This window comes from Caretta caretta, chromosome 6, assembly GCF_965140235.1.
Source record: "Caretta caretta isolate rCarCar2 chromosome 6, rCarCar1.hap1, whole genome shotgun sequence".
Lineage (NCBI taxonomy): Eukaryota > Metazoa > Chordata > Testudines > Cheloniidae > Caretta > Caretta caretta.
The window spans coordinates 100,790,880-100,818,222 of record NC_134211.1 but is presented as its reverse complement, the minus strand read 5'-3'; the positions used below and the strand labels follow the sequence as shown (position 1 = coordinate 100,818,222).

Below are 27,343 nucleotides of genomic sequence, written 5' to 3'. Positions count from 1 at the left end.
GTTGTTATGGGTTTCTAGAAAATGGTAACTTCTGTTAAAAATCTACAGTGTTTTGTGTTATTACCATGACAATGCAAGATTCCAGTCCTAAGGGGTGATACATGAACCACTTTACTATGGTAATTTACATTTCTGAGCAACTTTATTATTAATTAACTTGCACTAAGAGTGCAGATGGGTTTTGATTGTGACATTCTGATCTGCTCTTGAGTCCAAATTTCAAAACCACTCCCAAAATATGAGGTATTCTTAAGTGGGGTTCTGGTTTGGTCCACTGTGAAATTCAGATCAAGTTTAGGGTCTGGATTTTGCACCCTGTACCTCCAGAACTTTTCATATGTTTATAGTAGGTTGGCAGCCCAAAGGAAGGAAGGTCTGGAATTTTTTTCTTGTCGTTTAGGGATTCAGACAAACGAAAAATAACTCTGTCACATCTCCTTTGCAGTTTATTCGGTCTTCTCTGATTTTGTATATCAGACTGAACTAAATGGAAGGACATTCCTCATTTTGTATCTTTGTACAGCACTAAACACATTGTCAATGCTTTATGAATAAAAATAATTTGGTTTAAGGATTCTGGTTTGGACCCATCTCTAGGTCAACTAATAGTAATTTTAAAAAATCTCTCAGTATTTATTATACCAAAGATAATCTTTATCAGCCAATCAGGTTACAAGAAAATTGATAGTTATTCCCTTAAAATGAACAGGAATACTTGTGGCACCATAGAGACTAACAAATTTATTAGCGCATAAGCTTTCGTGGGCTACAGCCCAATGGTTTTCATAAAATTAAATGATCTTAATGAAACAGAATCCTCCATTAGAACCTTCCAAATTGTCTCTCTTTGTATCTATTCATCTGTGTTGAAGTCTCCTAGAGGACTAATAGCCACAGGAACTGGTAGGTCAATTAGAGAGGAAGGAACGTCCAGTGGTTAAGGATACTAGCTTGTGATTCAGGAGACCTCAGTTTATTTTCTGATCTGTCACTGTGTTGATTTTGGGCAAACCACTCAGTTTCTCTGTGCCTAAGTTCCCCATTTGTACAATGATGTTAAGAGTACTTTCTAATAAGCAAACTAGGGAAATGTGATCTAGATGAAATTACTATCAGGTGGGTGCATAACTGGTTGAGAGACCATACACAAAGAGTTGTTATCAATGGTTCACTGTCAAGCTGGGAGAACATAACTTGTGAGGTCCTGTCGGGGTCCATCCTAGGTCCAGTACTATCTGATATTTTCATTAATGACTTGGATAATGGAGTGGAGAATATACTTATAAAATTTGTGGATGATACCAAACTTGGAGCTGTCACAAACATTTCAAGGACAGGATTAAAATTCAAGATGATCTTGAAAAATTGGGAAATTGGTCTAAAATCAATAAGAAGAAATTCAATAAATGAAATTCACAACAACTATAAAATGGGGATTACTGGCTTGGCTATAGTACTGTTGAAAAGGATCTGGGGGTTATAGTGGGGATGACGGTTGAATTTGAATCAGCAACATGACGCAATTGCAAAAAAGACTAATACCGTTCCGAGGTGTATTAACAGGAATGCTGTATGTAAGATATAGGAAGTAATTATCCCACTCTACTCAGCGCTGCTAAAGTCTCAGTTGAAGTACCGTGTCTAGTTCTGGGTGCCACACTTTAAGAAAAATGTAGACAAATTGGAAAGAAGCCAGAGGAGAGCAACAAAAAGACAAAAGATTTAGAAAACTTGACCTGAGAGGAAAGGTTAAAAAAAAATTGGGCATGATTAGTCTTGAGTAAAAAAGAATGAGGGAGGAACCTGATAACAGACTTTAAATATGTTAAGGGGTGTTTTAAGGAGGATGGTGATCAATTGTTGTGATAAGCATCCGTAATATTACATCCTAAATTACACTCAACATTGTGAAGGGAAGCAATACAGTAGGAACAGAGAGTCAGTGGACAAGTCAACAAACTTACATGGTTACTCAGTAAACACTTGTGCACAGCTTTTTTTTAAATATTAAATAAATGACAAACTAAATCTGTCATAGATTTATTTCTGGTCAGTGCAGATGGGACATTTACTGCAGAAATGAATTTTGGCTCATTTCTTTATTCTTGCCTACCTCCTATTCTCCCTTTCTCTTCTCTACTACAAGGCTGATACATAACTGCAGCAACTAGCCTTGTGTTCTCCAGAGCTAGTATCTCATGCTGTGCTAGCATACTTTGCAAAAGTTAGGGCAACAGAGGGGAGAAGACAAACTAGTACATGGGTATTCAAATTTCCCATTCATATTATGAACCTAGTCTCTATGTATGGCCTACAGAGTTAGTTCCTGAGATGTTGCTGAGTTTGGGTCCCTGTGGAAGAAGTGCATTATTCCATCCACCATGAAGGCAGATTTTAAAATTGATAAGTAAGCCGTGAAAGGCATTTGTCTTATGGATGGTAATATTCAGCGAGAGCTACAGCATCCTATGATGGGCTATCCAAACCCCACACTAGACAAGAAGGAGTTAAGGTGCAGCTCTAGGCTCAGGCAGCTTTGCCTCACCACACAGGCAAGGCATGCACAGGTTGGAGGAGGAGCAGTTTAAAAGGGGAGCAGAGCTGCTCACTTGCTGGCAGATCAGTAAAGAGAACACAACTTCAGCTCCTGAGGCAAGGGCTGACTGAAAGTAAGTGTTTTCCAGATGACCCCTGCCTGAACGCCCCTCCCTGAGGGGAGAAAGTGTGGGTCACCCAGATTCTGATGCACTGAGGAGGAATCATTCTCCTCTATTTCTTATTAGCTCAGTTTATTTGTGTTAATTACCCTTACTTTTTGTTCATGGACTACCCTGGAAGAGGAAAGACTTTAAAGTAACCTGGCTGGAGGGTCAAGTCATAGGATGAGGCAGGTGACTGCAGAGACATAGCAGCTGTCAGCAGGAGACACTCAGTAGGGAGAGAAGTGCTATGCTTTGCCTGGCCACAAGAAGGTGCCAGGGGTGAGTCCACTCCTTTACATGTCCTTACTAAAGTATTTAATCAAAGCTCACGAAAGTCAATGGAAAGATTCCCACTGACTGCAAAGGGCTTTGGATCAGGCCTTAAACTTTACTGAGCAATGGAAGTGTAAGACAGTAGAAAGAACTGCTAGCTCCTCAGAAGCAGAAATAAAACCAATTCTTGAAAAGCAGAGTCACTTGCTTCAAAAACAGATTTTCATCTAACTTTCAGCCACATTTCACTATACATATCTGCTTTGTGACTAAAACCATTAAATAAAGGCCACAGTAATTTGTCTATGAATTATTTTTATTCTCTGGTTATTAATATAAACTATTTAGCAAACCAAAACTTCAAATGAGATTCAACAAGATAGCCTACTTAGAAGATACCTTCCATTACCACATCTTTATTAGCGCTATATGTTAACTAATCTTGTTCTTTGAACTTTACTTGAGAATGGAGAATGTGGCTGAAACATTCTTTTGCAAATCTGAACAGACTGGTAGGCTTTAGCTAAGAATCTGAATTTTAGCTAATGAACCTTCTTCCTCTTGCCAGACAGATATTCAGTGACCTTTCCCCCACTGTTCCTTAAAAGTTATGTAAAGTGGAGCTCTGATTAAAGTCCTAAAGAATGTAAAATATTTTAAGACACGTTGTTCTTCAGAGGATGAGACAGCAATGTTAACAAACAATAGATAATAACTTTACAACACTTAGTCACAAAATGTATGCATTTTTGACAGAACAGTTTGTCAGTAACAGAGTTGTGAATAGCCAGGAGAAGCTGCTATTTGCATTAATTTAGCCAAACTAAGGGACAGATTTTGTGAAGTGCTGAGTACCCACAACCGAATGAAAGTTAAGAGTCCTCAGCAAGTTGTAAAACTAGGCTGCAAGTTAATGTACAACAAACATTAAGCTAAGGCAAATACTCACATAAGCAAAATTATTAGAGACATGAAAAACTGTTGCTGCTCTTCCCAAAGCTCCATGCAAATGTTCTCAAGTTCAGTCCAAATCATAGTTTCACATTGTTTCTGTTTTTATAAAATTACTCTTGCAGATTCTCACTCTCAGACTAGCCTAAATGGGCTAAATCCTTTAAAATGGCTTTTCTGCAGTAGTGTGATAGTAGCATAGTCTTTAGCACTGAAGCATTCCTTGTATCAGACAAAAGGCCATACCTTCTTAGGGTATGTCTACACTATGAAATCAGGTCGAATTTATAGAAGTCGTTTTTTTAGAAATCGGTTTTATATATTCGAGTGTGTGTGTCCCCACAGAAAATGCTCTAAATGTATTAAGTGCAGTAACTCGGCGGAGCGCTTCCACAGTACTGAGGCTAGAGTCGACTTCCGGAGTGTTGCACTGCTATCCCACAGTTCCCGCAGTCTCCGCTGCCCATTGGAATTCTGGGTTGAGATCCCAATGCCTGATGGGGCTAAAACATTGTCGCGGTGGTTCTGGGTACATATCGTCAGGCCCCCGTTCCCTCCCTCCGTGAAAGCAAGGGCAGACAATCGTTTCGCGCCTTTTTTCCTGAGTTACCTGTGCAGACGCCATACCACGGCAAGCATGGAGCCCACTCAGGTAACCGTCACCCTATGTCTCCTGGGTGCTGGCAGACGCGGTACTGCATTGCTACACGTAGCAGCAACCCATTGCCTTCTGGCAGCAGACGGTGCAATATGACTGGTAGCCGTCATCGTCATGTCCGAGGTGCTCCTGGCCGCGTCGGCCGGGAGCGCCTGGACAGACATGGGCGCAGGGACTAAGTTTGGAGTGACTTGACCAGGTCATTATCTTTAGTCCTGCAATCAGTCCTATTGAACCATCTTATGGTGAGCAGGCAGGCAATATGGATTGCTAGCAGCCGTACTGTACCATCTTCTGCCGGGCAGGCAAGAGATGGGGATGGCTAGCAGTCATATTGCACCATCTTCTGCCGGGCAGGCAAGAGATGGGGATGGCTAGCAGTCATATTGCACCATCTTCTGCCGGGCAGGCAAGAGATGAGGATGGCTAGCAGTCGTATTGCACCGTCTTCTGCCGAGCAGCCATGAGATGTGGATGGCTTGCAGTCCTTCTGCACCGTCTGCTGCCAGCCAAAGATGTAAAAGATAGATGGAGTGGATCAAAACAAGAAATAGACTAGATTTGTTTTGTACTCATTTGCTTCCCCCCCTCCCCTGACTAGGGGACTCATTCCTCTAGGTCACACTGCAGTCACTCACAGAGAAGGTGCAGCAAGGTAAATCTAGCCATGTAGCAATCAGAGGCCAGACTAACCTCATTGTTCCAATAAGAACAATAACTTAGGGGCACCATTTCTTATTGGAACCCTCTGTGAAGTCCTGCCTGAAATACACTTGATGTAAAGCCACCCCCTTTGTTGATTTTAGCTCCCTGAAGCCAACCCTGTAAGCCATGTCATCAGTCGCCCCTCCCTCCATCAGAGCAACAGCAGACAATCATTCCGCGCCTTTTTTCTGTGCGGACGCCATACCAAGGCAAGCATGGAGGCCGCTCAGCTCACTTGGGCAATTAGGAGCACATTAAACACCACACGCATTATCCAGCAGTATATGCAGCACCAGAACCTGGCAAAGCGATACAGGGCGAGGAGGCGACGTCAGCGCAGTCACGTGAGTGATCAGGATATGGACACAGATTTCTCTCAAAGCATGGGCCTTGCCAATGCATGCATCATGGTGCTAATGGGGCAGGTTCATGCTGTGGAACGCCGATTCTGGGCTCGGGAAACAAGCACAGACTGGTGGGACCGCATAGTGTTGCAGGTCTGGGATTCCCAGTGGCTGCGAAACTTTCGCATGCGTAGGGGCACTTTCATGGAACTTTGTGACTTGCTTTCCCCTGCCCTGAAGCGCATGAATACCAAGATGAGAGCAGCCCTCACAGTTGAGAAGCGAGTGGCGATAGCCCTGTGGAAGCTTGCAATGCCAGACAGCTACCGGTCAGTTGGGAATCAATTTGGAGTGGGCAAATCTACTGTTGGAGCTGCTGTGATGCAAGTAGCCCACGCAATCAAAGATCTGCTGATATCAAGGGTAGTGACCCTGGGAAATGTGCAGGTCATAGTGGATGGCTTTGCTGCAATGGGATTCCCTAACTGTGGTGGGGCCATAGACGGAACCCATATCCCTATCTTGGCACCGGAGCACCAAGCCGCCGAGTACATAAAACGCAAGGGGTACTTTTCAGTAGTGCTGCAAGCTCTGGTGGATCACAAGGGACGTTTCACCAACATCAACGTGGGATGGCCGGGAAAAGTACATGACGCTCACATCTTCAGGAACTCTGGTCTGTTTCAAAAGCTGCAGGAAGGGACTTTATTCCCAGACCAGAAAATAACTGTTGGGGACGCTGAAATGCCTATATGTATCCTTGGGGACCCAGCCTACCCCTTAATGCCATGGCTCATGAAGCTGTACACAGGCAGCCTGGACAGTAGTCAGGAGCTGTTCAACTACAGGCTGAGCAAGTGCAGAATGGTGGTAGAATGTGCATTTGGACGTTTAAAGGCGCGCTGGCGCAGTTTACTGACTTGCTTAGACCTCAGCGAAACCAATATTCCCACTGTTATTACTGCTTGCTGTGTGCTCCACAATATCTGTGAGAGTAAGGGGGAGACGTTTATGGCAGGGTGGGAGGTTGAGGCAAATCGCCTGGCTGCTGGTTACGCACAGCCAGACACCAGGGCAGTTAGAAGAGCACAGGAGGGCGCGGTACACATCAGAGAAGCTTTGAAAACCAGTTTCATGACTGGCCAGGCTACGGTGTGAAAGTTCTTTGTTTCTCCTTGATGAAACCCCCCGCCCCTTGGTTCACTCTACTTCCCTGCAAGCTAACCACCCTCCCCTCCTCCCTTTAATCATTGCTTGCAGAGGCAATAAAGTCATTGTTGCTTCACATTCATACATTCTTTATTCATTCATCACACAAATAGGGGGATGACTACTAAGGTAGCCCAGGAGGGGTGGTGGAGGAGGGAAGGAAAATGCCACACAGCACTTTAAAAGTTTACAACTTTAAAATTTATTGAATGCCAGCCTTCTTTTTTTTGGGCAATCCTCTGTGGCAGAGTGGCTGGTTAGCCGGTGGCCTCCCCACCGCGTTCTTGGGCGTCTGGGCGTGGAGGCTATGGAACTTGGGGAGAAGGGCGGTTGGTTACACAGGGGCTGTAGTGGCAGTCTGTGCTCCAGCTGCCTTTGCTGCAGCTCAACCATACACTGGAGCATACTGGTTTGGTCCTCCAGCAGCCTCAGCATTGAATCCTGCCTCCTCTCATCACGCTGCCGCCACATTTGAGCTTCAGCCCTCTCTTCAGCCTGCCACCTCTCCTCCCGGTCATTTTGTGCTTTCCTGCACTCTGACATTATTTGCCTCCATGCATTCGTCTGTGCTCTCTCAGTGTGGGAGGACAGCATGAGCTCAGAGAACATTTCATCACGAGTGCGTTTTTTTTCTTTCTAATCTTCACTAGCCTCTGGGAAGGAGAAGATCCTGTGATCATTGAAACACATGCAGCTGGTGGAGAAAAAAAAAGGGACAGCGGTATTTAAAAAGACATTTTATAAAACAGTGGCTACACTCTTTCAGGGTAAAGCTTGCTGTTAACATTACATACATAGCACATGTGCTTTTGTTACAAGGTCGCATTTTGCCTCCCCCCACCGCGTGGCTACCCCCTCAACCCTCCCCTCTCCCCATGGCTAACAGCGGGGAACATTTCTGTTCAGCCACAGGTAAGCAGCCGAGCAGGAACGGGCTCCTCTGAGTGTCCCCTGAAGAAAAGCACCCTATTTCAACCAGGTGACCATGAATGATATCTCACTCTCCTGAGGATAACACAGAGAGATAAAGAACGGATGTTGTTTGAACGCCAGCAAACATACACTGCAATGCTTTGTTGTACAATGATTCCCGAGTACGTGTTACTGGCCTGGAGTGGTAAAGTGTCCTACCATGGAGGACGCAATAAGGCTGCCCTCCCCAGAAACCTTTTGCAAAGGCTTTGGGAGTACATCCAGGAGAGCCGCGAATGCCAGGGCAAAGTAAACCTTTCACATGCTTGCTTTTAAACCATGTATAGTATTTTAAAAGGTACACTCAACGAAGGTCCCTTCTCCACCTGTCGGGTCCAGGAAGCAGCCTTGGGTGGGTTCAGGGGGTACTGGCTCCAGGTCCAGGGTGACAAAGTTCCTGGCTGTCGGGAAAACCGGTTTCTCTGCTTGCTTGGTGTGAGCTATCTACAACCTCATCATCATCATCGTCTTCTTCGTCCCCAAAACCTGCTTCCGTGTTGCCTCCATCTCCATTGAAGGAGTCAAACAACACGGCTGGGGTAGTGGTGGCTGAACCCCCTAAAATGGCATGCAGCTCATCATAGAAGCGGCATGTTTGGGGCTCTGACCCGGAGCGGCCGTTCGCCTCTCTGGTTTTCTGGTAGGCTTGCCTCAGCTCCTTAAGTTTCATGCAGCACTGCTTCGGGTCCCTGTTATGGCCTCTGTCCTTCATGCCCTGGGAGATTTTGACAAAGGTTTTGGCATTTCGAAAACTGGAACGGAGTTCTGATAGCACGGATTCCTCTCCCCATACAGCGATCAGATCCCGTACCTCCCGTTTGGTCCATGCTGGAGCTCTTTTGCGATTCTGGGACTCCATCAAGGTCACCTCTGCTGATGAGCTCTGCATGGTCACTTGCAGCTTACCACGCTGGCCAAACAGGAAATGAGATTCAAAAGTTTGCGGTTCTTTTCCTGTCTACCTGGCCAGTGCATCTGACTTGAGAGTGCTGTCCAGAGCGGTCACAATGGAGCATTCTGGGATAGCTCCCAGAGGCCAATACTGTCGAATTGTGTCCACAGTACCCCAAATTTAACCCGGCAAGGCCAATTTAAGCGCTAATCCACTTGTCAGGGGTGGAGTAAGGAAATCGATTTTAAGAGCCCTTTAAGTCGAAATAAAGGGCTTCATCGTGTGGACGGGTGCAGGTTTACATTCATTTAACGCTGCTAAATTCGACCTAAAGTCCTCGTGTAGACCAGGGCTTAATGCTGAGGGATTTAGAAACTTGGGGGATATGTTTGCTCCTATTTCATTAACTGTAGTGGAACTATCACTGAAGTAGTCACCATGGGCCAGATTTATGAAGGTATTTAGGTGCCTAAAGATGAAGATAGGTACCTAGACTAGAATTCACAAGGAGGATTTAAGCATAGCAATGCTCAGCCTAACTTTTAGGTGCCGTGCTGCCAAGTGGAATTCATAACCCAAGTTAGGTACCCAGGCTCCGTATACAATGCATGGGGAGAGTTAGGTGCCTAAAAATAGAATTCACAGAAGCTAGCAACCTATTCAGTTCCAGGTAAGCTGGCAGGTGCAAGCCTGCCCAGGTCTGAAGGCCCCTCCCCCAGCTACTAAGGGATGGAGCTACTAAACCCAGGGCTCAGACAGAAGTTGGCAAAATGAGCAGAGAGCTGGGGTGTGGCTTAAGCTCCACCCCTCAAAAGGAGTTAGGCCCCATATCCAGGGCGTTGACAGGTGTCCAGTTTTCAACTGGAACATCCAGTTGAAAAGGGACCCTCCCCAGCCTGGTGAAAATGAGCAAGTGAGTGAGGGTGGGGGAGAGCGAGTGAGAGGGAGCGGGGATGGAGTGAGTTGGGCAGGGGCCTTGGAGAAGGGGTGGGGCAAGGGTGTTTGGTTTTGTGCAATTAGAAAATTGGCAACCCCAAGTTTGCATTCACAAATGTGAACCCCCTCCTGATGTTAGGCACTTAAGTTAGGCCAGCCCTTTTTCAAGAAAAGCTGAGGAGGTGGTGGTGATGTGGCTTACATTTTGCCATAATGTGGAAAAGCCAGGTTCAAATCCCAACTATGCCTAATAGGAAGCAAGGACTTGAACCCAGGTCTTCCACTTCCCAGGAGTGCCCTAATCACTCAGCTCTGGATCAATCTCTCCTGTTGAAGCTGTTCCATTTTGTATAAAATATTTAAATAGGCATTGGAGCAAGGGACTGGAACTCCTTCTAGATGAGTGCCCTAACCGCTGGACTATAGAGTCAATCTCTTGCTGGACCAGGCAATAGGTAGGGGAACCCTATGTAGGAATATAAGCTTACATTAGATGTGTGTGAACTATGGTTTCAAATTGAGTTTGGATATTAGCATGAGCAATAGGCGAAAAGCACATGACCAAAAATAATGAAGTGGTAAGAAAGAAGAGTTGTTCTGTTAAACTTGAAGTAAGCTTTTGAAATACCAGTGTTATTTAAGGTTTGGATTGAAGTAATAGTAATTAAATATGGTTAATAGGGTTCCAGATGCAGTAAATTGACTATATAAGAAACTGCTTCTTCTGGCCTTAGCTAAGGTCAGATAACTGGCACTGATGTCTCTTCTTTGTTAAAGGGTAAAAAGAGTAAGCTCTTAAAGGTTTCATTGCTAATACATGCCTGACCAAGCTGGAGCCAATCATTATGGGTCCCAACACCTCTGAGTCTAACCCTTTTATAAATATCTCGATGAAATGCTTATAAATCTTGTATTACTATTTTGGATGTAGTAAATTGCTTATTTAGGCTCTTTAGGTATGTTTAGAGCAATTTGTATGAATACCATCTGGCCTTTGATCTTAATAAAAGAATTTATGGTTAAACTAGTGTCCTGGTAAGACCCTGCATAAATAATAATTCCAGCTCCCTACTTTGTGTTTGCCACTGGGGCTTAAGTGTGAGTTAAGCACTCAGCTGTTTGGTGGTGCCAGGTCTGAGGCAGCTGTGCATGTCCACGAGCAGAAATCGAGGTGCTAAGGGGACTTTACCAGTGAAAACTTAGGTGCTTAGGAAATTTAGGTTAGGCAACAGTGAGCAGGGATTTTGAGAATCTAAATTAGGACTTAAAGTGCCTGAGGTCCCCCTTCTGAATCCAACCCCAATCGGATTCACAAAAGCATCTAAGCAGGTTAGGTGCCTAATTCCCATTAAAATATAAAAAATTCTATATATGAGATTGGGAGTGTTTAGCAGTTAGGGCTCTTGATATTAGGAAGGGATGGGAGAGTGTTCATATCTGAAGGAAGATTAATTAGCGAGCTTCTTGTTATAGGGAAAAACAGGAGGTCAGAGGAATTTAATCAGCTGAAAAGAAACATGTATGCATACAGGCCTTTGGGGCTTGGTATGATTCTCAGGTGGCCTGACTGGAAAATAGGAGGGGAAGGGATTGTAAAAAGAAAGAAAACTTTTTTTTATTATAAACCATTTTAAAAGTTCACAGTGACTAATAGCTTTCAAACTCAGCTCCGTACTATGTGTGGGGTGGTCAAATACTAATGCCTAGGTTTCAATATAAAACCTGAAGAAATATACCCTCTGTGTTTATTTGTTTTTGGATGCTAAATGTAGAAGAGTAACACAGAACTTTGCTTTATAAGGAGAGTTTTGAACCTAGACAATCCTTCAAACTACAATCATAGGCACTACTGTCAAACCCCAGATGGACCCACAAAAGTAGCTGGGAACTCGTGAAGAGCAAGGCATTAGTTCTCTGTTAATAATACATCAAGGTTCACTCATGCAGACGTCAGAAAGTTTAGGTGTTTCTAGTCAAAGTTTTTGAAATATTTAAGCAAATGTGTACCTTTTCCTCTCTAAGGACCAGAATGGATGGTATGACGAGTTTCCTGAAGTTTGCTCACTAAGCATAAAAATTGTTAAGATTGGCAGGATGTATATAAAGAGATTAACATCTCTTTCTCTGTCTCCCTTCCAGCCAAATATAGTACTAGCTTTTTCAGGTATCAGGAAGATCAAATTAACTAAGTATTTTGAGTGTAGCCAACTTCAAGCTTGAAAAATATTGTACAAAATGTTCCACTCACTCTGAAGAAGTAAACTGTACTATACCCAATATTTAATTTTGGACTCTAGGAAAAATATTTCATATTCAGTGGCAGACTGTTAAAGTGAGCTGTTCTCGGTTATAATGGAGTTACTCCAGAATTATATTTAGGGTGACCAGATAGCAAGTATAAAAAATTGGGACAGGGGGGGTAATAGGTGCCTATATAAGAAAAAGCCCCCAAAATCAGGACTGTCCCTATAAAATTGGGACATCTGGTCACCCTAATTATATTAGTATAACAGATCACATTTTTGCCCCAAATGAACAGCTTCTTATATTTCAAGATATTATACCATATGGAATAGATTAAAAATTTGACTTACACTATGATGTGTTTTTCTAATATCTAGTATACGAGAGGACACAAATCAGTGTGCTGAAAAAATATTAATGGGGTTGTCTAGGGAGTAGTCTGTGTGTATATTTAAAAAAAAACACTGACTACTTGAAAATATTAACAAGAAAATGCACCTACAGTTTATATACACTGTGTAGGAATGATATGTCCGAAATGCTTTCCTTAAAAGGAGAGAGAAATTGGTATACTTCAGTGCTCCATGTCCTGTTTCTAGTGGACACGCATTTCCAACAAGAATACCACCACAACTGGCACTCCCACTGGCAGTCTCAATAAGAAAGTCAAGCATGGACATGAAGACTGTCCTAGCCTCTTGCTCTTAGAGTTGGGACCTGCATGTTTTCATTAAGGTACATTAATAGGAAGCTCTTTGAAGGCAGAGACCATCTTTCTGTTCCATCTCTGTACATTGTCTAGCACAGGTCCTGGTCCATGACAGGGGCTCCTATGTGCTAATATAATACAAAGAATAGTGTGAAGAAACCTGTTAATTGTACTGTACACCTGTTCTGTGACTGAAACCACAAGCACATGCTTTTACTGAACCATCCATGGAGGACAATCTCCAACATGCAATTACATGTTTTATGGGATTACTTTAAAGTATCTCTCTATTCCTGATTATAACTGTGATGGACATGTAAGAGAAGACATAAGTACTCTGGCTGGAAAAAAATGTTTCTCTCCCTCTCTAAGAGGGAAGCTGTTCTTGGGGAACTGTTCAGACAGACACAGGCACCTGGGTGTGTGTGTGTGAAGAAGTTAGAGCTGCCTGAGCTATTATTAAGGGGTGCTAAGCCTATAGGTAAGATAGACATATGTAGATGTTTCTTTACATGCTTTAGTCCTACTGTTAAGATTAAACCATATTTCGGCTTAAGAAGGCTATCTGATCACTATATTCCAACACAGGAAAAATAAAGGAGTAAGGCCTGACACACAAGAGGGTGCACTCAGAGACAAAAGAGTGGTCAAATGCAGCTAGCCCTGTAACCAAGACAATAACTTTCTTCAATCTTTAAAGACCACCTCTGCTACATCTAAAAATGTGTGGCCTGATTTGCAGAAATGTTGATGCACCCCCACGATTCACTGACCTCTGAAAATCAGGCCGTTATGGAACTTGTAAATGCTAACTCAAATTTCATGTGACCTGTAGATCACACTGATCAGCTGGCTCTTGCATTAAGCCTAAACTTTTTTTTTTTAAAGCAAACCAAATTTGATGTTTTAAAAGCTTCAAATATTGCTTAGCTGTGGAACTGTTATTTAGGGAATGATACAAAGCCATGATAGGCAATCAAAGGCTTTTCATTGACTTCAAAGAGAGTTGGAACAGGTTCTCAACCAGGTGTCCTTAGTTATATAGCCAGTTTTTTTTAATGAGAGGATAACTAATTGAAATCTGAATTTTGGCATAGAAGTGATGTAGCTAGTAACCTGACCCATAAGGAACAAGTATCTTTCCCTTTCCACAGAAAGTTAATTACAGAATTAATTTCTGAAGGTTCTGTATTCTCCCAACCCCAATGGCAGAATTATCTTCCTCACTCCATGCTGGTGGCTCTTTTGCATCCTAAAGGATTACTTTCCCCCTCCCCATCTTCTATCACCATTCCTTCCTCTGACCCACAATGCAGCCATCCATTTAATGACTAGATGAAACACTGAAGATTGTTAGTGCTGCCACTCAGCCAGATTGAGAGACTATATGGGAGATTAACAAATGCGTTTGCCCCATTCCTTCCCATGCAGAGATTTAATGGTTCCCCTCCACAGCAATCCTGTACTCTACTGGCCAAGAGAATCAGAATCTTTTTTATATTTTCATTACATTTAAAGAAATCTTTAAATCCTAAACTAATTTTAGGAACATAAGAACTGCCATACTAGATCAGATTAGAAGTTTATTTATCCTCTCCGCAATGTTGTTCTTTTCTTTAAATTTTTCTTTTAACTCTTTGGGGAGTTTAGCAGGTGCAACAATGCCCCCACAGTTATCTTGCTTTTGACATAATTAAGATCTTTGTCCCCGCACCCTCCTGATTATTTGCTCTTCAAAGCCTCCCTTAGCTCTATTTTCATCTTACATTTTATTGTCACTTATGTTGGCTTCTCTATCATTGGATTTCCATTTCCTGAAGGATCTTGGTTTGTCTAGAATAACCTCTTGAACTCTACCATTTAATCAGTTTTCTTTCTGATCTTTTTGCTCCCTTTTCTGTTAAGGGATACATGTGCCAACTGTGACTCAAGTGGCCTCCCTGTTGAATCAAAGGATTTTAATTTCCTCATTTTTGACTTTAGGATCACATTGAATAGCTTCCTCTTTTTTTTCGAAATCCCCTTTTTGGAGTTTAATGTCAAAATTGTGGCAATTATAGGTATGATTCCTCTGAAGAGGGTGTTGAATTTAATTATATTATGTTCACTATTTGTCAGTGGCTCAACAGTAGTTACATTATGAACCAATTCCTCTCTGTTTCTTAGGACTAAGTTCAGAATCGCTTCTCCTCAGCGGCTCTAGAACTACTTGTTCCAAGAAGCAATTGTTTAAGTTATTGAGAAATTCCTTCTATAAACCTTGACTGGTCATAACATTTGAGTAAGTTACATGTGGATAGTTGAAATTGCCCATTATTGCTTCTTTATTAGCATTAGTTGCCTCTCTGCTCTCCTTTAATATTGATCACTTAGTAGCCTTTTCCTGGGAGGCTGGTAGTATAACACTAGTAAAATATTTGTACTTTTATCACTTGGGATTTAGAACTATGCACATTTTAAAAAGTTGTATTTTAAGATTTTGTCTGAAGGGAGAAGCAATGTGTACAAAGGACAACAGCAGTAGGACTAAGGTAAGGTTGGAGTGTGACGATTTAAGCCACAGTCAATAACAGATCTTTATTACTTATACTAATTCTTTCAAGAAATGACCCATTTCCTGACAGAGTTTTACCATTTCCGTTAGAATTATTCAGGTTTGGATTAATTTCTTAGTAGTAACCTTCGCTTTCACAGTATTACACTAAGTGGTTTTAGAAAGAAGAGAACTGTCGAGTGATAGGTCAGATCAGAAAAGAAATATGCTTTAAACAGCAAATTTACATATCCAGTCTAATTTTGTGACAATCATAATGCAGTTTGGCCACAGACTCAAGAAATATGCAAGTACAAAGACTAGATAAGAATGGGAAAATTAATAGTATTAGGAAACTATTGTACAGTATTCACACACACAGCTTCATTTATATGGAGCTAAGGTTGCAGGTCTTATGTTGTATTTTTTATTTCTAAGAAATTAGAAATAATAAAACTGTCATATAACTTTATACAATTCTTTGCCTGCCAGAGAGTTTATAGTGTTTTCCAGACACCTGGCAATGCTTCAGTTCTGTCAGTTTGTTGATGTGTGGCCTCAGTGACTGAGCAGTTGAAACCTTCAGGATTGCAGCAAAGTGTGCATCAGATAGTTCTGTTCAGTATTTTGATTTACTTTTTCCCCCCCACAATGAATATAAACAATGCCACCTCCATGGCTGACTCTGCCTGGTGACCAGTGATGGTATCGCTGTCTTTCTCTCTCTCCCCCAGCAAATGGGAGCTGTGGGGGGCAGCGCCTGCAGCAGACATTGCCTGCAGCGTGGCTACATGCGTCTCTCCTCCGCAGGCAGCAGCGGGGAGGTTATTGGGCCACAGATGGCCCGCGAACTGGGACTTTGATGCCCCTGTTCTAGCCCTAAACCTCCTGCTTTGTTAGTGTGTTTATTTCTGAAATAACTGAGCTGTTAGGCCACTTTTTCCAGGGTGTGATCACTGCTTCCACTCATTGATCACACAGAAAACTCATCTCATATAAAAATGATTCTGTGAGAGCTGTTGTAGACTACCCCGAATCTGTTACTTTTTAATCTAAACTCTCTGGGACAGGGACGGTCTCTTGCTATATGCATGTACAGCATCAATCACAGCAGGGTGCTGATCTTAGTTGGGGCCTCTACAGTTCCTGCCATACAAATGTATAACTACATACAAAACAAAAAAAATAACCCCTCTACCCAAGAGGAATATTAAGGTTGCAAAATCAAGCATTCAAAAATTAGGAAATGTCAGAATTAAGGTTGCCTAAATAGCCTTAATCCAGTCCCCTTATGCATATGTATTATGATTAAGGTTGCATTTCTATCACGGAGGTCACAGAAGTAATGGATTCTGTGACTTTCTGTGACTTTTGCAGTGGCTGCTGCATCTGTCTCAGGTGCTGTCCGAGCTGGGCAGCAGCAGCGGTTTTGGCTAGGGCAGTGGGTAGATGTGAGGGGTGGCGCTTACCTGGATGGGGGAATCCCCGGCTCCCACTGGCATGTCCCTGCAGCCCCTAGGCAGAAGGGCCAGGGGGCTCCATGTGCTGCCTGCGACTGCAAGCACCGCCCCCACAGCTCCCATTGGCTGCGGTTCCTGGCTAATGGCGCTTGCAGCAGGAGCAGAGTGTGGAGCCCCCCTGGCTTCCCATCCCCCTAGGAGTTGCAGGAACATGTCGATCGGAGCCGGGTAGGGAGCCTGCCAGGCCTCCCCCCAGCAGGGGTCCCAGGCTGCATGCTTGGGCTGCCCCTCCCCGAGCACCAGCAGGGGTCCCGGACTCCCCCCCCGCCCCGCACCAGTGGGGGTCCCAGGCCATGCACCACCACCCGCACTCCCCCACCCTTCCTGGGCTGCATGCAGCTGCCCGCCCTCCCCCCGACCCAGTGACAGCAGGGGTCGTGAGGCATGCACCGCCACCCACCTCCCCCCCAGCATGAGCAGGCGTCCCAGGTCACCACCCCCCAGCACCTGGGATATACCCCCCAGAGCACCCCAGCTCAAGTTTTAGTAAGGGGTATATAGTAAAAGTCATGGACAGGTCACGGGCCATGAATTTTTGTTTAATGCCCGTGACCTGTCCATGACTTTTACTAAAAATACTCGTGACTAAAACTTAGCCTTACTTATGATATGGTCTTTAAATATACAATCAAATAACTTTTCTTTTTCTACAAGACCCTTGCCTCATTCTCTAAAATGGCTGAACCATTTCAGCTGATACTCTTTGCAAACTTTAACTGTTCAGACAGAAATTTTTTGAAAGCTATAAACATCTGAAAACAAGATCTTGTAATTTAAAGTATTTTGCACCCTTCATTGTAAGGGGTGCTACTAGTTCTGCCTATAATTTTGCCAGTGTAGGGACAGAAGAGAGGTGGCTTGCACCTTCTTTCTTTGGGGTTGCCAGGGACAGTTTAGCCCATGTGCAGGCTAGACCAGCCATCACACTGCCTTTCTTGTACTCCTTTAACAGGGACCAATAGCCCATTGCAAGACAAAATAGAACCTCGTTGCAGTTATGTCACCACAATGCCTCCTGCAACTGGGACTGCTGCAGAAGCACTACAAAGCTAATAGTATTCACTGGTAATGTAAAGGGGCCCACTAAAATTACAGACTCAGAATTACAGATGTCTTTAATTTTAATGTACAATATTTTCTAAGCAGATTAAAAATTATAGCTCTCTATACTGAATGTCCACATATAATAGATTTGCTGATACAAGACTGTCTCTATATCAGAAACTTTCTTGGTATTTTCCAAGCTGTTCATGCAAAGCCCTCTAATATTAAGGAACACCAACTTGAAAATGACATCTCTGTCAGAAAATTATGTACTTTAAGATTTAGTGAAAGACTGTCTTGTTTTTCAGTTTATAAACTGTGTATTTGAAAGGTCTTTATGTGGGTGTGCCGGGATGCATCCAAGCAGAATAACTTTCAGGATTGGAGGCATGAGTTGCTCTCTTTCTCTTGCTGAAAAGACCCTTATAAATATCCCCAGAGGAGCAGAAAAACCCTTCTGAATATTTTTCAGAAATTAAAAAAAAATAAAATAAAATCCAACAAATGAGCACATGCTATTTAAATAGCATTCTATTAGAAAACAGATTTAACTTGAACTTTTTTGAAATTGACATTGTGCCTTTAAAAATGGCATCAATGGCTACCTGTTTGTATTTATATAAACTGTAAAGCATCAAAATGTAGAATAAGAGATGGACTACCAGAAGCAAGTTTATTTCATTGGAGTCTATCAGAACTGGGCTCTCTGCCTGAATTGAACAGAACTGTCAAATGTGATTAGTGCCATTGAAAGTAACAATGCAAATTAGCATTTTATTATACATTCAATCTCTAACAGAGAAAGCATGAACATGAGCCAGCAGCAGTCTGCAGGAAGAAACCAGGAGAGACTATACGTAAGATTCAGAAGGAAAGAAGTAACTTACTTATACCTGGTTTTAACAGACAGGAAAGGAAAAGCAGGTAAACAAGGATATAATAATGGATAAAGGAAACCAGAAGATAGGAGTAGGACAGCAAAAGAACTATGCCCAATCCAGCTAGGAAATTGGATGAGGTCAAGAAAAAATTCAGATGTTTGTAAACTAACGTGAGGGGCCTTGGCACCAAAATGGAGGAATTAGAACCACCAATGCAGGTTGTGAAACCCAATATCAGAGGGATAACAGAAATATGGCAGAATAGCAGTCATGACTGGAATACAGGTACTATCGGGTACGTACTGTTCAGGAGAGAAAGAAGTAAAGATACTAAGGTAGCATTGTAAAGAAACGAGAAGAGATAACAAAACAGAAAGAAAAGGAGTACTTTTGGCACCTTAGAGACTAACCAATTTATTTGAGCATAAGCTTTCGTGAGCTACAGTGAGCTGTAGCTCACGAAAGCTTATGCTCAAATAAATTGGTTAGTCTCTAAGGTGCCAAAAGTACTCCTTTTCTTTTTGCAAATACAGACTAACACGGCTGCTACTCTGAAATAAAACAGAATCCATTTGGGCCAAAATCACTTTGGGGAAGGACTGTAAAAGAGGTTCTATTGTGCACGTGTTAAGGATTTGCTATAGACCTCTAGGGTCAGCTTTGGACATGGATAGAAGTCCCTTATTATTAAAGGGAGAACTACTACGGCAAATTGTCATTATGGGAGTGTTTCTTCTCCAATCTATAGCTTGGAAGTTAATCTCTACTAATAATGGTAGGCCCAGTGAGGCACTAGATGACTGGATTCTTCACCAAATCCCTGAATGATGAGAGGTGATGCTACTTTCGACTTGGTTTGGGTAAACAGTGATGAGGCTACAGAAGAAAGCCTTGGATTGAGTGATCATGAGGTAAAAATTAAATGGAAAGAGAATCAAAAACAGGTTAGTAACAGGTATTCAATTTAAAAATGGCAGACTTTGGGAAACTAAGGCAACTAGTTAGTGAAGTTAAATGGATGGAAGAGCTCAGGGGCTTAAAGAAATTCCAAACCTCCTACAAATTTAAGTCAGAGGTGTAAACATTTATCTGGAATTTGCATCCCAAATAAGGTGAAAAAAATTACAGGGAAAGGCTCCAGCCCTAACTTGATGAATAAACACCTCAAAAAGGACAGTAGGAGTAAAAAGAGAATATACAAGGAACAGAAGAAGGGATACATCAGCAAAGAAAGCTACAGCTTGGAAGTCAAAAAGTATAGACATAAAGTGAGAATTGCCAAAAGTCAAGCTCAGTTTTGTTCAAACCACAGTGCTGCAACTGCACAATCAGTACCCAATAAATAATTATTATAGTTAGGTCCACCATCTTGTCAAACTCTGATTAGGGAAATGAAGTAAAATGTGAGCAGACCTGTTATTCTAACCAGCAGATGATATAGTAATACTCATACACAACAGCAAATCTTTCAAATGGTACAGAAAGGACATAAACAAAAACAACAAACAGCCTGACTGAAAACAAGTGTTGCAATACATAACTGTAAATCTAATGAAGCTGTACCTTATCACTAAGGCTGCATGTGTGTCATGGAAGTCACGAATTCCGTGATTTTCTGTGACTTCTGCAGCAGCCAGTGCGGTTGGCTCAGGGGCTACCAGAGCTGGGCAGCCCCTGGGCCAGCAGTTGCAGCAGTTTGGGTGCGGGAGGGAGCTCAGGGCTAGGGCAGGGTATTGGAGTGTGGGACAGCGCTTACCTGGGGGGGTGGTCCCCAGCTCCCACTGGCATGTCCCTGTAGCTCCTAGGTGGAGGGGCCAGGGGGCTCCGCATGCTGCCCGCAACAGCCGCCTTTGCAGCTGCCATTGGCTGCAGTTCCTGGCCAATGGGAGCTGTGGAGCTGGTGCTTGTGGCAGGAGCAGTGTGCAGAGCCCTCCTGGCCACTAGGAGGTGCAGAGACATGCTGGTTGGAGCCAGGTAGGGAGCCTGCCAGCCCCGCCAACCATCTGCCCCTTCCCAGCACCAGCAAGGGTCCCAGGCCGTATGCTGCCGCCCCGCCGCAGCACCAGCGGGGGTCCCAGGCCACACGCTGCCGGGACCGCCCCCCCAGGGGACCCTTGGCCCAAGTTTTAGTTAAGGGTATATAGTGAAAGTCATGGATAGGTCACAGGCTGTGAATTTTTGTTTACTGCCCATGACTTTTACTAAAAATACTTCTGACTAAAACTTAGCCTTACTTATCACTAACAGAATTATCTCTGGGTCAGAGGGAAACATAGGAATCTGCTTAACAGGTGGCATATTGTTTCCACAATGTAAAAGCTGCAGAGATCTAAGTGAGCGTGAAGGCCTAATATAATTCTAAACGCACCGTTCTTGTTTTCTTAAAAATTAACCAAAAAATCAGTTTCCTATTAATATATCTCCCAGCCCACTTAATATGAAAATAAACCAAATTACATAACTCAAATACCTATTCATGAATTGATGTATTTCTGTAATAGGTTCTCCTCTCCTCACACCACAAGATATTTAGTGAGTATAACAGCAGACATAACACTCCCCCATCACATTTAACAAGTATCTGGTAACAGTCTAACATTGCTTATTTACACTATCTTACTGTTAGTTTGGCCTTTCACCTGTTACAAAGGCTGTTTTATCTTCAAGTAAACACAATCTTTGTCTTCCATTTTACCCTGTCTCTTATTGCTCCCCAGAAAAGAATCTAATGCTCTTTTGTATTTGCTACAATTCTAAGGAAAGACAACTTTGCTCTGACACCATGCAGCCGGAGTCTCTTCCTAGCAGACTTTCTTCCTGCTTCCTCCTTCTACATTAAGGTTACATGCAAACAGGAAACACTAAGCCACATATGTATTTAAAGACATAGACACACTCATTCTAAAACTATATCCATCACTCTTCCTTTACCTCCCTGTTCCCTTTAAACAGGAATATTCTAACAGCCTGTCCAATTAAGGCCTGCACTGACAATTTGCCAGGAGACTGAGTGCTGCACCTAATCTGTATGCAACTGAACAGACTGAAGATACCATTGTGTTTAATATTAGGTGCATCTCACAGATACTACAGATCTTAGCACCATAGGCAACAAGAATGCCTGCTTCAGCAGAAATCCTCATGTTTTGAGCCCAAGTGTTAAAAAAATCGTGAGTCAGACCCCAAAATATCATGACTGGCTTAAAAATGGAGTTTTTTTAAATCATAATTTTTGGGTTCTCTTTATTTGCCTTCTAGTTTTCAAGACAATAGGGTAAATATGCTTCACATTTTCAAGCTTTTCTCCATAACCATGGGGACAAGAAATTATTTTAAAAAATTAAAGCCGACATCTTGATTCTCATAGCACGATCTTTAAGAAAAAAACACATTGTGTAATGACAGGTTTCAGAGTAGCAGCCGTGTTCGTCTGTATCCACAAAAAGAAAAGGAGGACTTGTGTTACTCTCTAAGGTGCCACAAGTCCTCCTTTTCTTTTTACCACATTGTGTGAGACTTGCAGTAAAACCAGAAGAGGTGCCAACACTGTCTTAGTGCAAAGGCTGATTGTATTGAAACTGGATCTTAACCTGTTTGCAACATAAGCCTGGGCCAGATGATTTTCTCTTCTGTCCCCGAGCCTGGTACCATTCAGCAGTGCCTACTCTAGCTGCATCCTAGAAGCTGCATTCCACAATCCTGTGTACATATCAGCTATTTTCAGTGGAAGGAAAGGTATCTGCTTCTGCTGACCTGCCAAAGATCTGGGAGAATCAGTTTCAATTTATATACTGTTCAGACTGGCTTAACCCCTGACTTCTGTGCTCTGCAGGAATGCCAAATGAGGTGAGGTGGAATATGTGCCACTTCTAAGCATATGTGCAACATGCATTTGCTGGCACAGTGGTTGGATCATTAGCTTCCCCAGCCTGGGGTGGGTAAAGATGGGGAGCCGGACACGAATGCTGATCTGTGCTCCCCATATGTGCCACTACCTGTTGTCTCCAGTCACCATACTGCTCAGATTGAAGTGTCAAATTGTATACTGGGAGCTTGAAGTCTCTTAGCCACAGTATATGCACCTAAATAAATAGATATGGGCTGTAGTGCTGTGAGAGAGAGGATGCATTGCATGCTGGGGGACTTGGTTTTGCTGTGGGTTGTGTTATCAGGATCAAGACAGACCACTGGGTTTTGTTGTATCTCTGGAATGGAGCTAGGACATCTTACACCTAATGTTGCAGGATGTATCACTGAGATTGATATAGTACACTGCATACTGGAACCTGCCTTTGCTGCAGGTCATGCTGCTGGGACCGAGTGGTTTCCTTAAAATTCACCTCTGCCAGAGAGCCTAAAAAAACCCTTGATTTTGAAAGGCTAGTCAGCTGGTGTGCTATGACGGCTATTTATTACACTTACCGTTATCCTTTAACTGTTACCATCTGCTCCTCCAACCGCCTCGTTGCACCCAGTTTTTGCCTCTCGTTTATGTAGACAGGTCTCTGGGATGGGGCCCACCGATTTGCTGCACAGAAGTTACCACCGGGGTTCCTCACTAACAAGCAGGTAGCGCACGGCGCTGTACTCCCAGCAGCCGCTTCAATGCTCCCGTCTCGCTCTGTCTCTCTTATTAGTATTCCCACCTCCAAGGGCCGGAAACCATTTTCTCTCTCTTCCCCCTCAGCAGCAGGGGGCGGGGCGAACTCTTCCCTTCCTTCTCCCACCTTCCCCCTTAGGGGGCTGGCAGACCAGCTAGCCCCGGGACCCATCTCCGCTTTCCGGGAATAGGAGAGCTAGGGTCGCCTCATGGGGGGGGGAACCTCTTATTCCCTCCCCCCCACTATCGCGCCCCTCCTTTTCCCAGAATTATCGGAGGTCCGAGCCGGAGGGGGCACTCCTCCTGCTCTCAGCCTAGAATGACTGGCAGTCGCAAGGAGTCAGTCAGCATCGTCCCTTCATCTCCAGGCGACCTAGCACCCGCCCACTTCAGGGGGCTGGCGGGAATGTTTACAAATAAAACGTCGGGGAGGCGGGGGAAACGAAAGAAGGGAAGGCAGGGGGAGCAAGCGATTAGCGCAACCCTCAACCAATAGGGCAGCGCGCCACTCGGCGGATAGGGAGTGGGGACCTAATGTCCAACGATCTCTGACCAACCGTCGCTCGATGTGCAGGCGCGCGCGCCAATGAGCTCTCAGCTCTCCACCCTTCCTCTCTGAGGAATGGAGAAATGAGGGGAGGGAGGACAGTGAGTGGAGTCTCTTATTAGTCCTCCCCTCGTATGCCCCCCCCAACCCCCGTCCCGCCGCCTGGGCTAGGTTCCCATCTCACTGTTGTTGGGTAGGGAGGGGAGCCGGAGCGAGGGGGGAGCTACAGGGACTGTATTTTGGGGAGGCGGGATTTTAATGTTGCTTTTATTTTTTGTTTGTTTAATGTTATGGTTAACCCCCAAATACGTCTCTGAACAATAAAATCCTGCCAGACACGGTGACCCCCCTCATCCACACGCACACCCCAGGCGGGAGGCAGAGAGAGGGGTGGGGGGTGGCGAGCCCGTGAGAAAATGGAGGGAACCTCCGGCTCTGCAGAGGAAGGGGAGCTGCCCCTCCTCACCGTCAAGCACGAGCTGAAGAACGGTGAGTGACCGCGCAGCACCCCGGGCGGAGAGGGGGTGACGGCCACGTGGGGGTGTGGGCCTCCTAAGGGCCGAGGTGGACGCGGGTGAGCCGTGGATGAGGCCGGTGGAAGCGGAGTGAGGAGAGGGCAAGGGTGTCAATCAGGGAACGGTTGCGAGGGCAACGCGAGGTTGGGACAGGGGACGTAGCAGGGCTGGGGACGTTAGGGAGGGACAGGGTGAGCTGGGGTATATGGAGCGGTAGGGTAGGGCCATCGATGGAGAGAAAGGGGGACATCGGGCGAGAGGTGCGATGGGGGAGATGAAAGCTGAGCGGAGAAGGGAGTATGGGGGGCAGGGACACTGAGAAGACAGGTGGAAAGGGGAGCGTGGGGTGGCGGCTCCAAGGGGGGCTCGGAGGATGTTGAGTGAGGAGGGGTCCGTGACGGGAGAGAAGCGCTGAGCATGGACGCTGGGGTGGGAGGAGAAGGGAGACTCGAGGAAGCTGAGGCGCTTGTGAGAGAACTGGGAAAAGAGAAGGCAAAACTGTCTGTCAGGTGGAGGTGAAACAGGAAAAGGGGCCTTTTAAAAATATGGATATATATTAGTATTGGGTTTTGGGTGATCTTTACATTTGCCTAACATATGGTGTCTGAGGGTTTTGAAGGGCATAAATGGTTGGAGAATGCCTGTTGCCTACCACAAATTCACCGTATTTTCCCATCTGTGGACCTGAGTTCTAGTTTCTTTATATGTATTTTAAAAGGTGCTTTTTAAGAAATAATGGTCCAATACATTGCATCTTACTATAGTATTCACCAATCCCCCTTCTGCCCACTTAAAATTTCATGCTTTCTTTTTCTAAAGCATCATTAAGTGTCCACAGCTGTGGCAAGTACAGCTTTTTTTGGTATGTTGATAGATGATTGACTTTTCTGCCTGGATCTTCAAACCTCCTCATAATTAGATAGCAGTTTGAAAACCCTGTGTGGAAATATTTGCACAAACAAAATATGCTGTGTAATGTTTCAAAACACAGTAGGAATGCTGTTGTAAGTTGTGGTTTTATGGATGATTTTGGTATCTTGTTACTTGAAGACCCCTTCGAAAACTTAAATGTGACAGGAAGTTTTGGGCTTATTTTAAGTTTACAAAATGCACACAGTACATAGACAAAATTCATGCACAGTATTTTAAAACAGTCCATATCCTGTTACCTATGCCGACCAAAAAAAAAAATTCCTCTCTTTTCCCCTACAGCCCCAAAATAAAGTAAAATTAGCTGCACCACAAAACAATAATATGATACTTCTGTGAAGAAAAAGAAAGAGAGAGAGAGAGGTCTTAACCTGCAAGACAAAGTGTAAGAGATTCAGTCTTTGATGGATCACTTGTGAAAGTAAATTCAATAGCAAAGGACACACCACTGAGAAAGTGCAGACTCCCACCCCCACCCCCAGACATTCAGATCTAAGGACTGTGTACAAAAGCTCCCCAGTTGACCTCAGCTGTCACTGCAGCACAGAGAGAGAAGCAGTCTTTTTGACAGCTAGATCCATACTACCTTATATAGGGGTTGCAATTTTGCTCTCCTTTCTATTTTTTTTAAATGAGTGAGTGTAGATACAGAACAAATTCACCTTCAGTTTTGAGATAGGGTGGTGTGTGAGGTCGTGTGGTAGGCGTAAACACAATACAACTTTATTTTATATCTTTCAGACTGCTTTATAACTAAAAACTAACACAGTTGTACAAAGATGGTATATGGAATAAAGAAATGTTTTGAAATGTGAGAGTGTGGTTTCTTTATTATCACTCTTGATTTTGGTCAACCCTTACTTTAAATTCTTTCTAGCTCTGAAAAGTCCATATATGTATTTTTAACAGAAGGCTTTTATAAACTTCTTTTTGTGTCTTCAGTAAAGATGCTTGTTTACCTAATTGCCAGACAAGAAAATGGTTAGATTGGTGTTAAGGTTGAGAGTACATATCAGTAATTTAGGGTGAAGTACATCATGGGGGCTGTTATAGTTATTCTCCTAAAAAATAAATTAAGGAAATGTACAGTTAGGGCACATAAACAATGTTAAATCTACCTTGTAGTAACCCCTTGCAGTGATCATATGATTATTAACTATATCTTAACATGTTTACATTTCTTTCAAGTTTAACCTTAGTTCTGAATTTATAATGCTTGTTATTTGGGATAATTGCAAGGATCTTAAAAGAATGGCTCAGGTGTGGGACTCTCCCTCACATCCTCTGCAGTGAAGACCGATACAAATAATTCATATTGCTTCTCCTCAATGGCCTTTATCTTTCTTGAGTGCTCCTTTAGCACCTCAGTAATCCAGTCGTCCCACTTTTTGTGTGGCAGGCTTCCTGCTTCTGATGTCCTTAAAATTATTTTTGCCTGTTAGTTTTTGAGTCTTTTGCTAGTTGCTCTTCAAATTCTTTTTTGGCCTGCCTCATTATACTTTTACACTTGGCTTGCCAGAGTTTATGCTCCTTTCTATATTCCTCAGTAGGATTTGACTTCCAGTTTTTAAAGGATGTCTTTTTGCCTGTAACCACTTCTTTTACTTTATTGTTTAGCCATGGTGGCACTCCTTTGGTCCTGTTACAATGTTTTTTAATTTGGGGTATACGTTCAATTTGCGCCTCTATTTCAGTGGTTTTAAAGAGCTTCCAGGCAGCGTTCAGGCATTTCACTTTTGTGACTGTATCTTTTAATTTTTGTGTAACTAGCTTCCTCATTTTTGAGTAGTTCCCCTTTTTGAAGTTTAATGCTACCGTGGTGGGCTTCTTTGGTGTCCCCCTCCCCAGGATGTTAAATTTAATTATGTTATTGTGGCTATTATCTAGCAGTTCAGATACAGTGGAGCAGATCCTGTGCTCCACTTAAGACTAAATCAAGAGTTGCCTCTCCCCTTGTGGATTTCAGGACTGGTTGCTCTAAGAAGCAGTCATTTTATGGTATACAGAAACTTTTATCTCTGCATCTTGTCCTGAGGTGACAAGTACCCAGTCAATATGGGGATAGTTGAAATCTCCCATTATTACTGAGGTTTGTGTTTTTTAGCCTCTTTAATCTCAGAGCATTTCACAGTTGCCATCACCATCCTGGTCAGGTGGTGGGTAGTATGGCCGTATTCA

General features: G+C 43.5%; 2 protein-coding genes across 4 annotated transcripts in view; one reads left to right on the top strand and one right to left on the bottom strand.

Annotated features, from left to right (window-relative positions):
* DGLUCY (D-glutamate cyclase) overlaps positions 1–23,538 on the bottom strand; it is a 111,788-nt gene extending 88,250 nt beyond the window's left edge. Inside the window, exon 1 of the mRNA XM_048852707.2 lies at positions 22,996–23,538. The gene's annotated coding sequence lies outside the window, so the exon portion shown is untranslated. The remainder of the gene's footprint in view (positions 1–22,995) is intronic.
* Positions 23,539–23,688: 150 nt separating this feature from the next.
* RPS6KA5 (ribosomal protein S6 kinase A5) overlaps positions 23,689–27,343 on the top strand; it is a 187,623-nt gene continuing 183,968 nt past the window's right edge. Inside the window, exon 1 of one of the 3 annotated variants that reach the window (XM_075129833.1) lies at positions 23,689–23,821. Coding sequence is in view for 2 of the 3 variants with exons in the window: in XM_048852700.2 (XP_048708657.1) it covers positions 24,137–24,209 (73 nt within the window). In the remaining variant the exon portion in view is untranslated. The other 2 variants (XM_048852700.2, XM_048852699.2) reach the window with 2 other exon arrangements.